The sequence below is a fragment of the Bison bison genome, unplaced genomic scaffold (assembly GCF_000754665.1).
Source record: "Bison bison bison isolate TAMUID 2011002044 unplaced genomic scaffold, Bison_UMD1.0 scf7180017864212, whole genome shotgun sequence".
Taxonomy (NCBI): domain Eukaryota; kingdom Metazoa; phylum Chordata; class Mammalia; order Artiodactyla; family Bovidae; genus Bison; species Bison bison.
Genome location: NW_011494784.1, coordinates 3,471,095 through 3,486,462, shown reverse-complemented (window position 1 = coordinate 3,486,462; position 15,368 = coordinate 3,471,095). Strand labels below are relative to the sequence as shown.

Genomic DNA, 15,368 nt, shown 5'->3' with positions numbered 1-15,368 from the left:
ATGGTGAGTATGTGTGTATGTGTGTGTGTATGTATGGTCAGCGTGGTCAGAGGATATATGGGAATTCTCTTTACTTTCTGCTGAATTTTGCTCTGAACCCAAAGCTCTAAGAAGTTTTCAAGAATAAGGTCTACTAATTAAGAAAAATTAACTAGTGCCATCTTCGTAAATGGATGCTGTAGTTCTTTTTGCAGTTAAAACAACCAGAAAACTAAACCCATTCAGGGTATAAGTTCAAGGAACACCAACAAGACATCAGCATGTCCTATCTGAGACATGCTTGATAGTTAATATTTTCAAGTGGAAATATATATTAGACCTTAACATGGAAGGATCACATGGTTCTCAGAAGATCAAAATAAGTAGTTGTACTCACCGTCCTTGCAGATGGCCCCCATCTGACACATTCCTAAGTCTAAGAGATACCCACTGGGACAGCTTGTACAGTTCTTGATCCCTGGACCATTGCATGTCAAACAGCTGGCGTCACATCTATGGGGAGAATGTACGATGTATCATCCTTTCACACATCAGGCGAAGGAAAAGATGTGTTTACTGTCAATCTCTTAACATCTTAAATTTAATTCTCCCTTTGAAGATGCCACAAAAATATTTTCTTAAATGAACTGCTTTAATTGACAACATTAAAGAAAACCTAGCAGGTAGACCGATTTTAAAGAGGAGAGAGCATGCACTTGAAACAGAAATACAACTTTAGAGGTTTTAAAGTGCTCCTGAGGCACACACACAAAAATCAGTTGGGTTTAAAGCTGCAGAGTGTTGGTGTCCATAGGTAAATGTTTGCACCTTATTTTTCATTAATAATTGTATGTTTCATATTGTTAATGAAGGCAGTCAAATAAGGAACCCAGTTGCCAAACACTGGAGCTTAAATGGGGGGAGGGGAATCCACTTACTTTTTGCAGGATTTGTATCCATTTTCTGAAGAGTGGTCAAAGTAGTAGCTGATACTACAGCTCTGCACGCATCTCCGCTCCTCCATGAAGTAGCCTCCTGTGCAGTTAATACACCCATCAGCGCCCGCTCCTTAAAAGCAAGACAAATGCAGGAAACAGAAACAAAGCCTCAGAAAAGGTTGCACAGCGGGCTGCTTTTTGCATAATTGGTGAAAATGGCATTAATAGGCGGCAATTTTGAGAACTGTAACATTTGTACTTTTCCTTATGTTCTCTGGGGGAAAAGGCTTCAGTTTTAGATTGAACCCATTTGCCAAAAAACATCAAACCTCTTTTGAAAGCAAAGGAGGTATCACTGGGACGTTTTAAGTTTTCAGTGAGGTTAGGCTGCTGATTACTGACTTTTGAGACCGCATGATGATTGTCAGGAGAGCGCCATACTTCTCCAGCATTTACACTAAAATTATCAAGAGGTTGCCTGCACACATCTTGCATCTACCCTTGGCCTCCTTGGAACGTATCTTCAACACAGAAGTTTGAGTACTACTGTTACATTTAAAATCGAACCCAGATAAGAAAAGACAAATACCTCATGATCTCACATAAATGTGGAATCTAAAAAAGAAGTCAAACTTATGAAAGCAGAAGTAGAAGAGGAGCTGTCAAGGACCTGGGGTGGGGAAATGAGACCTGGATCCATGGGTGCAGTTTCAGTTATGCAGGATGAATAAGTTCTGGAAATCTAACGTACGCCATGGTAACTATACAATACTATACAATAGTATTGTATAGTATATAGTATTGTATACAGTATATACAATAGTATATTCAATAGTATATACTATATACTATTGTACAGTACTATACAATACTATACTGTATTGTATACTCAAAACTCAACTAAGAGAGTTGATCTTAAGTGTTCTCATCACACACAAACTATGTGAGGTGATGAATATGTTAATTACCTTGTATTATATATATCAAAACATCACACGTACATGTTGAAGTATATAATTTTTGTCAGTTATGCCTCAGTAAAGCTAGAAAAGTAAGTCTAATTAAAAAAAATTACCAAGGGGGTGTGCATGACTGATGGATAAAGACAAATGAAAGCCAAACCAGAGCTAGAGGAATAAATAAGGAGTGGGGGAGGAGGTACCAGCACAGGTGGCGCAGGAGCGGTGGCAGGGCTGGCAGTCTTGGCCGTTGAAGTACCATCCGTCCTCACAGGTGATGGCACACCGGGACCCCTGCAGGCTGGAAACACAGACGGCTGTGGTCAGGCAAAGAGGTCATGACTCCCCAAGGCCATATGTAACGCATACAGTTTCCCCCAGAGGTCAGTGGATTTGGGAGAACTTCAGAGCAGGAGAAATAGCCCCTGTACCCTCTGTTTTTCTCCTCCCGATGCCTAGAATGCTTCTCTGTGCCTGTAATAAGTCTGTAGCCTATACATGTGCTACAAGTTTGGAGGACATTCCTCTTAAATTATTAGGCTGGCTGACACATTTTTTCTTTACTCAACATTTTATAACCTGGAGGTTTTTAAAAGTATTTTATGGACCAAAACAATCACCTTCCCTAACAATATGCCTACCAATCCCAGATCTCCTAGACCTACTCCACAATAAATGTGGTGGAGTAACTGTTGTTACTGTAAATGTTAAATGTTGTTCTGTTACTGTATATGTTGTAGGAATACGTGGTAAAATGATTACACCTGAAGAGAAGGGTACAACTATCCTGCCCAACCTTCAGCTCAAAATCCCAGGAATAGCCTTTTTAAAATTTTAAGTGTTTCTGATTTTAGTTCTTCTCTTGGACCAAAGCAAGAGAATCCTAACATACATTTGCTTCTATTGCTTTATTTATTAATTTTAAACTCTAATGAAATATTTGGCAAAATTATTTACTTATATTGCTGCTTCACCAAACATCTCAACTTTTCTTAGTTACACTATCATTTAGTATTTTTAGGTGTTATCTGTGCTATGTTTTATCTAAATAGCACTCTTAGGCATTACCTAATATGTTGCTAGAATGTCGAATGAGGAATGTGTATTTTTTTCTTCTAATTTTTTAACACCTGTAAGGTTTTTCATAGCCTACAGATTGATGCTTAAAAACAAATGTCTAAAATTTACAGCATTTAATATACAAACACTACTCATGGAATAACTCAGTAGTGAGACTGTTACCATAATCCCATGTCACCCAGTAGACAGTTCTAGAAAATGGGTGTCTAAGCAACAGGGTCAAATGCTTTCTGTGTTCTTATAGAAAATACATTTCTCTACATTGCTGCAATTCACATGTTACTTGACTGTGCTTTGTATATGGATCATACTATTAAAAACTAACATTTAGTTTTCCCTTTATTTTTTATATGTATATAAGTATTTTTATATATTTATTTTTCTCTTTAAAGTAATTTGGAAAGAACAAAACCAAAGTAGATGAAAAAGAATCCCAGACAGTCCTGTTCACATTTTAATTCATATCCTTCTAGTATTTTATGCATAGATATTTTTCTGTTTGCTTAGCCACTATTTAAAAATTTACAGGTCTTTTGAGGCAAAATGGTCAACCCTAGAAGCCCCTAAGAAAAACACAGGGAGCCTCAAGAAGACAGAAAGTATATTTCATTCATAGATCTTCTCTTCTGGCCAGAGAGGTGTCATTTAAAAAGCCAATAAAAGAAAATCCCTTTCCTTTTGGTAGAGCTGGAAAAAGGGACAGTGCATCACATGAATCTGTTTGTGGGAGGAAATGGGACCTCTGATAAACTTATCAAAGTTGTTGTTTTTTTTAAAGCTGCCTTGTTTTTCTAACAAAGGAAACTGCTTCTGAGGCTGGCACTTGCGCAGCTGGAGACAGAGGGTGCCGTGTGTGAGGAGGGAATGCACTAAGTGGGGTGTGCAGCAGAGCACCACCGGGAGCCCTGGTGCACTCTGCCGCGTCCGGACTCCAGGGGTGGCGCGGTAAGCCGACCCGGTCCTGGGTTCATGCTGGGGTGAGCCAGCTGAGTTAGACGTGTGCCGTCCCGTATGCTCTAGCACCTGCGGGCTCGAGAGCACTTGAAATGTGGCTAGCGTGGCCAAGGCACAGAATTTAACATTTTATTTTCGTTCATTTCCCTCTCAATCTTACAAATTGGCACTTGATTCAGTTATCAGAAAACTTTTAAATAAGTGCGGAACAACTTGGTTATCTAAAATCTACTTCAACTAAATTTTTATAAAACCTATATACCGATCAAGTATTTCCCCCAAAATTACTATCTTAATTGAGATATGCTTTAAGGGTGAAATACACACCAGATTTCGAAGACTGGGCACTACAAACAAAATATAGAATATCTCATTGATTATCTTTCATATTGTCTTATATTGATTACATGTTGAAATAATATTTTGGATATATTTGGTTAAAGATTTCATTAAAATATATTTCACCTGTATCTTTTTACTCCTTTTAATGTGGCTACTCAGGTATTTAAAATTATATATATGGCTCTTATTTCTATTAGAGAACATTTTTTACTCTATAAAATGTTCCCTAAGAAATACAGAAAATAATCTTGATCGTTTATTTTTCATGGGCCAATTCAGTGTCAGATATTGGAATAAGTGCTTTATAGATGTTATCACAATTAATCCTTATCATAATCCACCAATTTTGAGGTTAGTACCACCCTTTTATAGATGAGAAAACTGAAGCTCAGAGGAGTGAACGGACTTGACCAAGATCACACAGCTGATAAATGGCAGAGAAAGATTTAAGCCCACATTTATCTTCCTTTTTAAAAAATTATAACAGTCTGCTCCTTCTCCAAAAAGTAGTAGGATGCTGACTGGACTGATATTTATCAAAACTGAAGTCTTGAGATGAAAGGTACAAAACAAATGGACACTGAATGCATTTATGGGGCAAGAGAGAAAGCCACAAATAATCAATCAAAATAAAAATGATGTTCCCCTATTAATTAATGTAAAGGATTGCCTGCCTAGACTGCCTGAACCCTGATTATTGTGCCTTTGATCAAAAGTGGAAATAGAGGTACTAAGTGAAGTCGCTCAGTTGTGTCCGACTCTTTGCGACCTGGTGGACTGTAGCCTACCAGGCTTCTCCATCCATGGGATTCTCAAGCAAGAATACTGAAGTGGGTTGCCATTTCCTTCTCCAGGGGATCTTCCCAGCCCAGGGATCGAACCCAGGTCTCCTGCATTGCAGGCAGATGCTTTACCCTCTGAGCCATCAGGGAACTCTTAAAAGGGATGGAATGGAGCAGAATTCTAGTTTTATGTAATAAAGCCAGAGTCCAGCCCCTCACTCAGCATGGGATGATCTGACCTTTAAGCATATCAAGAATATCTACTTCACTTTGATTCTCTCAAAGAATCTATCAACTGTCTGGCTTTAGCAATGAGCAAGTCTCATCCATTCAAGGATGACATCCCCTGGTATTAAATCTATGTGCATACCACAGCATAATGGAACCAGCCTGAGGTGCTTAAGATAAGACAATGATTGGCTATATGGAGAGAAATAATAAAGATAAGGGAATAGTTTCGACCATCAGAGGAATGAATCAGGGGGATTAAATATAATTCATTGATGTTACCTACGCAGTAATCCTTGACTGATACACTGTTGGTCAAAAAGCCCAAAGAAAGCCTCTCAAATGGCCATTTATTTACTTATAGTTGAGCCATCTTTTCTAAAGAGAATTTTATTTGGCTTATAAACCTTCTGAAGCCAAGGTAGCATCCAATTTTTCACATAAAATGATAGAGATAATGCAAATAGCAATCAAGTGTCTGAATGGGAGTCAAACCAAGGGTGACTTATAAGAGAGCTACCTATTTACTTTTTTTCAAATTTATTGAGAAGTCCTTGGGCTATGTTACTTGGTGAAATCTTTCACTCTCTTACCTTAACCCCTCCCTGCATTCTGTACAGTTGTCAGATTCAGTACATGTCTTGCAGTTTTCATTGCATTTCCGGCAAAGACTTTTCTCTGTTAAAAAAAAAAAAAAAGGAACAAGGTTATAAAGCAGCTGGTCAGCTGGATTTCATAAAAGCATATGTTCTAATGTTTGCTAATGTATGCTATAGTATACATGGCCTTGAGTAGGAAATTGTAGGAAAAGCCCCAGACTCAACATTTGCTCTCACTTCTCATCAAATCAAATACAGGTAGGAATATAGAGCATTGCGAAATACCTTAGTAATATCTACCAATTTGTAGACAAGAAAGCAACAGCCCACTTAATTCTTAAATAGTTTATTGGTTTTGTCTTCTTCCTATTCTCTTTCCCAAGCAGAGTTTCCTAACTTCCAATTGTGCAAATCTCACCTATAAAGCTGGGGCACATCAGTAGTAAGTACAGAGAGGCAACACTAGCAGCGGAAGAATGGAATGGTAGACCTCATGCTCACAGCTTTAATGACTACTCCGATGAACTACACTGAAAAGGGCAACCTGCTTTTAAGATTGCAAGGTAAGGGCTGATTATTTCTTGCTTTGTTTTATTAAAGTTTATAGAACTGTGGAATCAATATAAATGTTACTATATTTCAGACAACACTTACATTTCTGGAGAACAAAAACATTTGAATGAACAAATACACTGTGAATACTGGCTTTCTTGTTTAATACCGAGCATTGAGGCAGAGGGGTGGGGGGATGGCAAGTACGTTACTGTCCTGTAGTGGAGAATGGTGATGTTATATTAAGTAAGGCCTTTTACCTCAGGTGACATTTTCCTGGAGACTTTGATCCCTTCTCTGAGATGCCGGTAGATCCTAACTTCAGGTATATATAGAACTGAATGAGGCTTTGTCCATAGGCTTCTCTGTCTGCTCTTTAAACACTGGTGTTCTTCAGGGATCCAGAGAAGCACTGCTTCACCGGATCCCTCTAAGGACCTCCTAGAGGTCTAACTCCTTTCAGAATTCTGAGCTCCTCAGCATGAAATACAAAGTTCTTCACCGTCTATGAGCTCCCCATCTTAGGGTCATCGAGAATGCTGGACATGACATAGGACCTGAAGCCAGAGGACCTAGCGTGGCATTCTGCTCTTAGCATTGCTAGTGGACAAGTTCACAATCTCTGTTCATTTGTTAACTAAATATTACAATGATGACTACCGCTGAGCTGCTCTTGAGGAGTTAATGACCTTATTCAAGGGAACTGTAGATATGTTGGCAGTAATTATTGCTAGTCACATACATATCACTATGCTATATGTAAATGGACTTATTAAAGGAGGAAATTAAAACAAAAGGCAATTGCCTAGAAGGAGAGAGATGCACAGACCACTTGTATCAGTGAGTGAACTGAAAATTGCTCAATCATCTGTGACTCTCTGCAACCCCATGGACTATGCAGTCTATGGAATTCTCTAGGCCAGATACTGGAATGGGTAGCCTTTCCCTTCTTCAGGTTTATCAGTGAAGTAATTGTTTAAATAGCCTTCTTTAATTATCAACCTTCCAGGCTCTGGCAAAAGAACTGATTGTCTCAATTATCATTTTCCTATCCAGTACCACCTAGATTTCTTTTCCAAGGCTCAGTCTTCTTGATAAAATTTTGATTTTTTTCCTCAAGGAATACTACTTTAAAACTTTTTTTAAGTATAGTTGATTTACAGTGTTTATTACTGCTGCACACATAGTGATTCAATTATACATTTTATACACATTCTTTTTAAAGTTTCTTTTTCCACTGTGGTTTATCTTAAGATATTCAATATAGTTCTGTGTGCTATTCAGTACGACCTTGTTGTTTATCCATTCTGTGCATAAAAGCTTACATCTACTAACCTCAAACTCTCAGTCTATCTCTTCTCCAGCCCCTTCCTCCTTGGCAACCACCAGTCTGTTCTCTTTGTCCATGATTCTGTTTGTTTCGTAAATAAGTTCATTTGCGTCTTATTTTAGATTCCACATGTAAGTGTTATAATATGGTATTTATCTTTCTCTTTCTGACTTACTTCACTTAGTATGATAATCTTTAGTTGCATTCATGTTGCTACAAATGGCATTATTTCATTTGTTTCTATGGCTGAGAACTGTTCCATTGTGTGTGTGCGCGTGTGTGTGTGTGTGTGTGTGTGTATACACACCATATCTTCTTTATCCATTCATCTGTCAATGGACATTTAGGTTGTTTCCATGTCTTTGCTGTTGTGAATAGTGCTATTAACATAGGGGTATATGTATCTTTTTGAATTACACTTTTGTCCGGATATATGCCCAGGAGTGGGATTGCTGGATCATATGATAGTTGTATTTTTAGTTTTATAAGGAACCTCTATAATGTTTTCCACAGTGGCTCATCAACTCACATTCCTACCAACAGTGTAGGAGGGTTCTCTTTTCTCCACATCCTCTCCAGCATTTCTTTTGCAAAGTTTTTAATGATGGTTATTCTGACCATTGTGAGGTGTACCTCACTGTAGTTTTGACTTGCATTTCTCTTATAACTAGCCGTGTTGAACATCTTTTCATATGTCTGTTGGCTATCTGTATTTCTTCTTTGGAGAAATGTGTATTTAGGTCTTTTGCCTATTTTTCAGTTGGATTTTTTGTTGTTGTTGTTGAGTTGTACAAACTGTTTGTATATTTTGGAAATTAATCCCTTGTTGGTCAGATCATTTGTAGGTATTTTCTCCCATTCTGTATGTTGTTTTTTCATTTTGTTTATGGTTTCCTTTGCTGTGCAAAAGCTTGTAAATTTGATTAGGTCTTGTTTATTTTTGTTTTTATTTCTATTGTCTTGGGAGCCTAAGGAAACAGTGGTATGATTTATGTCAGAGAATGTTTTGCCTGGGCTCTCTTCTAGGAGCTTTATGGTATTACACCTTATGTTTGAGTCTTCAAGCCGTTTTGAGTTTATTTTTGTGTATGATGTAATGGAGTATTCTAATTTCATTGGTTTACATGTGACTGTCCAATTTTCCCAACACCACTTGCTGAAGAGATTGTTTCATTCCACTGAATATATGTGTTTCCTCTGAAGATTAACTGATGATAGGTGTGTGGGTTTATTTCTGGGATCTCTATTCTGTTCTGTTGATCCATATGTCTGTTTTGGTGGCAATATCATAATGTTTTGATTACTGTAGCTTTGTAGTATTGTCTGAAGTCTGGAGGGTTATACTTCTTGATTTGTTTTTCTTCAGGATTGTTTTGGCAATTCTGGGTCTTTTATGGTTCCATATGAATTTTAGGATTATCTGTTCTAGTTCTGGGCTTCCCTGGTAGCTCAGTTGGTAAAGAATCTATCTGCAGTGCAGGAGACCTAATGTTATGGTAACTTGATTTGTTGTTCAGTAGCTCAGTCATGTCTGACTCTGTGTGACCCCATGGACTGCAGCACACCAGGCTTTCCTGTTCTTCACTATCTCCCAGAGTTTACTCAAATTCATGTCCATTGAGTCAATGATGCCATCCAACCATCTCATCCTTTGTCGCCCCCTTCTCCTTTTGCCCTCAATCTTTCCCAGCATCAGGGTCTTTTCCAATGAGTCAGCTGTTCACATCAGGTGGTCAAAGTATTGGACCTTTGGTAATTTAGGGATCACATTAAACCTATATAGATTGCTTTGGTAAGTATGCCCATTTTAACAATATTAATTATTCCAACCCAAGAGCATGAGGTATCTTTCATTTCTTTGAATCATCTTTGGTTTCCTTTATTAACGTTTTATAGTTCTCAGCAAATAAGTCTTTCACCTCCTTGGTCAGGTTTAATCCTAAGTCTTTTATTTTGGGGGTGCAATTTTAAAAAGTTCTTTTTTTTACATTCCCTTTCTTATTTCATTGTTGGTATAAAGAAGTGGAACTGATTTCTGTATGTTAATCTTATATCCTGCTACCTTGCTGAATTCATTCATCAGTTCAAGTAGTTTTTGTGTGAAGTCTTCGGGGTTTTATATACATATAGTATCATCATCTGCATATAAGGACAATTTTACTTCTTCCTTTCCAACTTGAATGCCTTTTATTTCTTGTGTGATTGGTGTGACTAGGACTTCCTAGTATGTTGACTAGAAAAGGTAAGAGTAGGCATCCTTGTCTTGTTTCTGAATTTAGCAGGAAGGCTTTCAGCTTTTTAGTATTATATTGGCTGTGGGTTTGTCATTAAGTAGCTTTTATTGTGTTGAGATATGTTCTCTCTGTACCTACTTTGGTAAGGGTTTTTATCATGAATGGATGTTGAATTTTGTGAGATGCTTTTTCTGCATCTATTCAGATGATCATGTGTTTTTTGTCTTTTGCTTATTTGGTGTATCACACTGATTGATTTGCATATGTGGAACCATCCTTGTGAACTTCAGAAGAATCCCACTGGTCGTGGTGTATGATCTTTTTTATGTGTTGTTAGATTCAGTTGCTAATATTTTGTTGAGAATTTTTGCATCTATATTCATCAAAGATACTGGTTTGTAAATTTCTTTTCTGGTGGTATCTTTGTCTGGTTTTGGTATCAAGGTGATAGCTTCAAAGAATGGCTTTGAGAGTGTTCCCTCCTCTTCAGTTTTCTGGAAGAGCTTGAGAAGGATCAGTATAAGTTCCTCTTTGTATGTTTAGTAGAATTCACCTGTAAAGTCATCTGGTTCTAGACTTTTGTTTGTAGAGAGGTATTTTTTTTTTTTTACTCCAGTGGTTACTCAATTTTTTAAAATTAATTTTTATTAGAGTATAGTTGCTTTACAATGTAGTGTTAGTTTCTGCTGTACAGCAAAGTGAATCAGCTATATGTATGCATATATCCCCTCTTTTTGAATTTCCTTCCCATTTAGGTCACCATTTAGAGCATTGAGTAGAGTTCCCCGTGGTATGCAGTAAGTACTCATTAGTTATCTATTTTATACATAGCAGCATATATATGTTAATCCCAATCTCCTAATTCATCCCACTCCCCTCATCCTTCCATTGGTAGCCATACATTGTTGAGAGTTTTTAAATTAGATTCTATTTCAGTTCTAGTGATTGGTCTTTTCAAATTATCTTTCTTTTTAATTCAATTTTAGTAGGATGTTTGTTTCCAGAAATTTGTCCACTTCTTCTGGATTGTCAAATTTGTTGGCATATAAGTGTTTATAGCATTCCCTTATGGTTTTTTGAATTTCTCTATCAGTTGTTATGTTTCCTTTTTCATTTATTTTATTTGGATTATCTCTCTTTTCTTTTTGATGAGCCTGGTCTGAGGTTTGTCAATCCTGTTTATACTTTCAAATAACTAGCTCTTGGTTTTATTGACTTTTTTCTATTTTTTTAAAAAAATCTTTTATTTCTTCTCTGATCTTTATTCCTTCCTTTGCTGACTTTAGATTTTGTTTGTTCTTTTTCTTTTTTTAAAAAAAATATTATTTTTGGCTGTGCTGGGTCTTTGTTGCTTTGTGTGGGCTTTCTCTAGTTGCAGTAAGTGGATGCTCCTCTTTAGTGTGGTGTGCGGGTTTCTCATTGTGGAGCTTCTCTTGTTGCAGAACATAGACTTAGGCACATGGGATTCAGCAGTAGTTGCAGTACACAGGCTCAGGAGTTGTGGTGCATGGGCCTAGTTGCTCCACGGCCTGTGGAATCCATCTGGCCCAGGAATCGAACCTGTGTCCTCTGCATTGGCAGGGGGACTCCCATCCACAGTGCCTCCAGGGAAGTTCCTATTTTTCTTTTTCTAATTTTATTAAGTGGGAGATAAAAGTGTGTTTATTTGAGATTTTTTTTTAAACAGTAAGGAAGCTTTTTAAAAAAATTATCTTATATTGGAACACAATATTGAAGTTGGTTCATAATGTGTTAGTTTCAGGTATACAACAAAGTGATTCAGTTATACATATACATGTATCTATTCTTTTTCAAGTTCTTTTCCCACTTAGGTTATTACAGAATATTGAGCAGAATTCCCTGTGCTTGTTGGTTATCTATTTTAAAATGGTAGTATGTACAGTCAATCCCAAACTCCCAATCTATCTCTGCCCTTCACCCTTCCCTCTGGTAACCATACATTCATTCTTTAAGTCTGTGAGTCTGTTTATGTTTTGTAAATAAGTTCATTTGTATCATTTCTTCTAGATTCTGCATATAAATGATATCATATGATATTTGTCTTTGTCTTGCTTCACTTAGTATGATAATCCCCAGGTCTATCCATGTTGGTGCAAATCGTATTCTCATTCCTTTAAATGACTGAGGGATATTCCATTGTTTATATGTAGCACATCTTCTTTATCCATTCATCTTTTGATTGACATTTAGGTTTCTTCCATATCTTGATTATTGTAAACAGTATTGTAGTGAACATTGGGGTGGCATGTACTCTCTCAAACCATGTTTTTCTATGAATATATGCACAAGAGTAGGATTGCTGGATCATATGGTAGCTGTATTTTTAGTTTTTTAAGGAACCGCCATTCTGTTCTCCATAGAGGCTCTACCAATTTACATTCCCACCAACAATGTAGGAGAGTTCCCTTTTTTCCACACCCTCTGTAGCATTTATTGTCTATAGATTTTTTGATCATGGCCATTCTGACTGGTGTGAGGTGATATGTCTTTGTAGTCTTGATTTGTATTTCTCCAGTAGTGATGTTAAACACCTTTTTATGTGCTCCTTGGCCATCTGTATATCTTCTTTGGAGAAGTGTCTATTTAGGTCTCCTGCCCATTTGTAAATTTTGGAGACTAATCCCTTTCTGGTTGCATTTTTTTTTTTTTTTTTTACCATTCTGTGAGCTGTCTTTTCATTTTGTTTAGGTTTCCTTCACTGTGCAAGCGCTTTTGAGTTTAATTAGGTAACATTTGTTGGTTTTTACTTTCATCTGGGAGATGGATCAGAAAAGATATTGCTGTGATTTAAGCCAGGAATGTTCTATGTTTTCCTCTAGGAGTTTTAATAGTACTCAGTCTTACATTAAGGTCTTTAATCCATTTTGAGTTTATTTTTGTGCATCGTGTTAAAGAATGTTCTGATTTCATTTTTTTGGTTTGTTTTTATTTTTTACATATAGCTGTCCAGTATTCCCAGCACCATTTATTGAAAAGTCTTTTGTCCATTGTATAGTCTTGCCTCCTTTCTTGTAGATTAATTGGCCACAGATATGTGGGTTTATTTCTGGGCTTTTTATCCTCTTCCATTGATCTATATTTCTGTTTTTGTGTCAGTATTACACTGTTTTGATGACTATAGATTTGTTATATAGTCTTAAGTCAAGAAGCCTGATTCCTCCAGCTCCATTTTCCTTTCTCAAGATTGCTTTGGCTATTCAGGGTCTTCTGTATCTCTAAACAAATCTTACGGTTTTTTTTGTTCTAGTTCTGTGCAAAATGCCATTGGTAATTTGACTGAATCTGTAGCTTGCCTTGGGTAGTACAGTCATTTTGACAATATTGATTCTTCCAATCCAAGAACATGGTATATTTCAGTCTGTTTGTCATCTTTGATTTCTTTCATCAGTGTCTTATAGTTTATAGTGTACTTTCCTTAGGTTTCAGTTCAGTTCAGTTGCTCAGTCGTGTCGGACTCTTTGCGACCCCACAAATTGCAGCAGGCCAGGCCTCCCTGTCCATCACCAACTCCCGGAGTTCACTCAGACTCACGTCCATCGAGTCAGTGATGCCATCCAGCCGTCTATCTAATCCTCTGTCGTCCCCTTCTCCTCCTGCCCCCAGTCCCTCCCAGCATCAGAGTCTTTTCCAATGAGTCAACTCTTCGCATGAGGTGGCCAAAGTACTGGAGTTTCAGCTTTAGCATCATTCCCTCCGAAGAAATCCCAGGGCTGATCTCCTTCAGAATGGACTGGTTGGATCTCCTTGCAGTCCAAGAACTCCTAGGTATTTTATTGTTTTTGATATGATGGTAAATAGGATTGTTTTCTTAATTTTACTTTCTGATTTTTGTTGTTAATATATAGAAATGCAACAAATCTCTGTGTACTAATTCTGTATCCTGCAACTCCCTGAATTTATTGATGAGTTCCAGTGGTTTTCTGGTAGCATCTTTAGGATTTTCTATGTGTAGTATCATGTCATTTGCAAACAGTGACAGTTTTATTTCTTTTCCACTTCTTTTACTTCCTTTTCTTTTTCAATTGCCATGGTTAGGACTTCCAAAACTACGTTGAATAAAAGCGGACCTACTTGTCTTGTTCCTGATCTAAGGGAAAATGCTTTCAGCTTTTCACTGTTGAGTTAGCTGTAGGTCTGTCACATATGGCCTTTATTATGTTGACGTATATTCTCTCAATGCTTACTTTCTGGAGAATTTTTATCATAAATGGATGTTGAATTTTGTCAGAAGCTGTTTCTGCATCTATTGAGATGATCATATGGTTTTTATTCTTTAATTTGTTGATGTGTATATAGTATCCTTCTTTATTTTTCTTTGTGGCCTTTGTTTTAAAGTTTATTTCGTCTAATGAGAGTATTATGACCCATGCTTTCTTTTCATTTGCATCTGCATGAAGTATCTTTTTCCATCCCCTCACTTTCAATCTTTGTGTGTGCTTTGCCCTAAAAATGGGTCTCTCATAAGCAGCATATTGTAGGCTCTTGTATTTTTTTAATCAAGTTGTCACTCTGTGTATTTTGATTAGAGCATTTAGACCATTGACATTTAAGGTAATTATTGATAGATATGTATTTATCACCATTTTAAACCTTGCTTTCTCATTGATTTTAAATTTCTTCTTTGTCACTTTATCTTTTTTTGTTGTTGTTGTGGTTTGATTTTCTTTTGTATTATACTTAATGTTCTCTTCTCTTTGGTTTCTGTGAATCTATTGTATGTTTTTGATTTGTGGTTATCCTGTTTTTCAATTATGTTAACCCATTCCTATATCTACTTGCCTTAGACTGGTAGTCATATAGGCTTAAACACATTCTAGGAGAAGTGAAAAATCTATACGTTCTTACTCTTCTCCACATTTTATAACTTTGATGTCCTCTTTTATATCTTCATTGTTAGGGAAATTAAAATAGAGGTAGTCTTGTTCAGGCTTCAGAAGCAGGAGAGCAGGCCTCTGACTTCTGACCCTGCCAGGACTATGTGCCTGCCTATAAGTACACCACTTGTTGCTGGAAAGTTAAGGGGCACTTTACATAAGAAAGTTTAGTGGGTCTTGAACTTTTCTTAAGCCGTTGAGGGCCTGGCAAGCCCCCTCTGCTCTCCAGGGTCTAAGAAGTCTTATGACTCACAAGGAGAAACAAATAGTATTGTAAAAGTTAAAGGAAAAAACCAGGGCTGCTGTTTTGCATACAAAGTGATGAATATATCAGTTTTTGGCCTGGGATTATAAGCAGGAGCTCTCAAAACTGCAATTTCAAGTCTTAACCTGTGGAGTGTATACACTTCCTGGGACCGTTTCCCAACTGGGACTCCAGATTGCTGTCATTCAGGACTTTAAAGCACTATTCAAGTCTAGATGTAGGTTGTTGGCC

At 37.1% G+C, this 15,368-nt stretch overlaps 1 protein-coding gene across 1 annotated transcript in view; it reads right to left on the bottom strand.

Annotated features, from left to right (window-relative positions):
• The window catches only part of PCSK5 (proprotein convertase subtilisin/kexin type 5), a 610,290-nt gene that overhangs the window by 159,849 nt on the left and 435,073 nt on the right, over positions 1–15,368 (bottom strand). Inside the window, exons 21-24 of the mRNA XM_010844912.1 lie at positions 5,856–5,940; positions 2,080–2,177; positions 918–1,047; positions 377–492 (exon numbers count right to left, since the gene is read on the bottom strand). Coding sequence (XP_010843214.1) covers positions 377–492; positions 918–1,047; positions 2,080–2,177; positions 5,856–5,940 — 429 coding nt within the window. The remainder of the gene's footprint in view (positions 1–376; positions 493–917; positions 1,048–2,079; positions 2,178–5,855; positions 5,941–15,368) is intronic.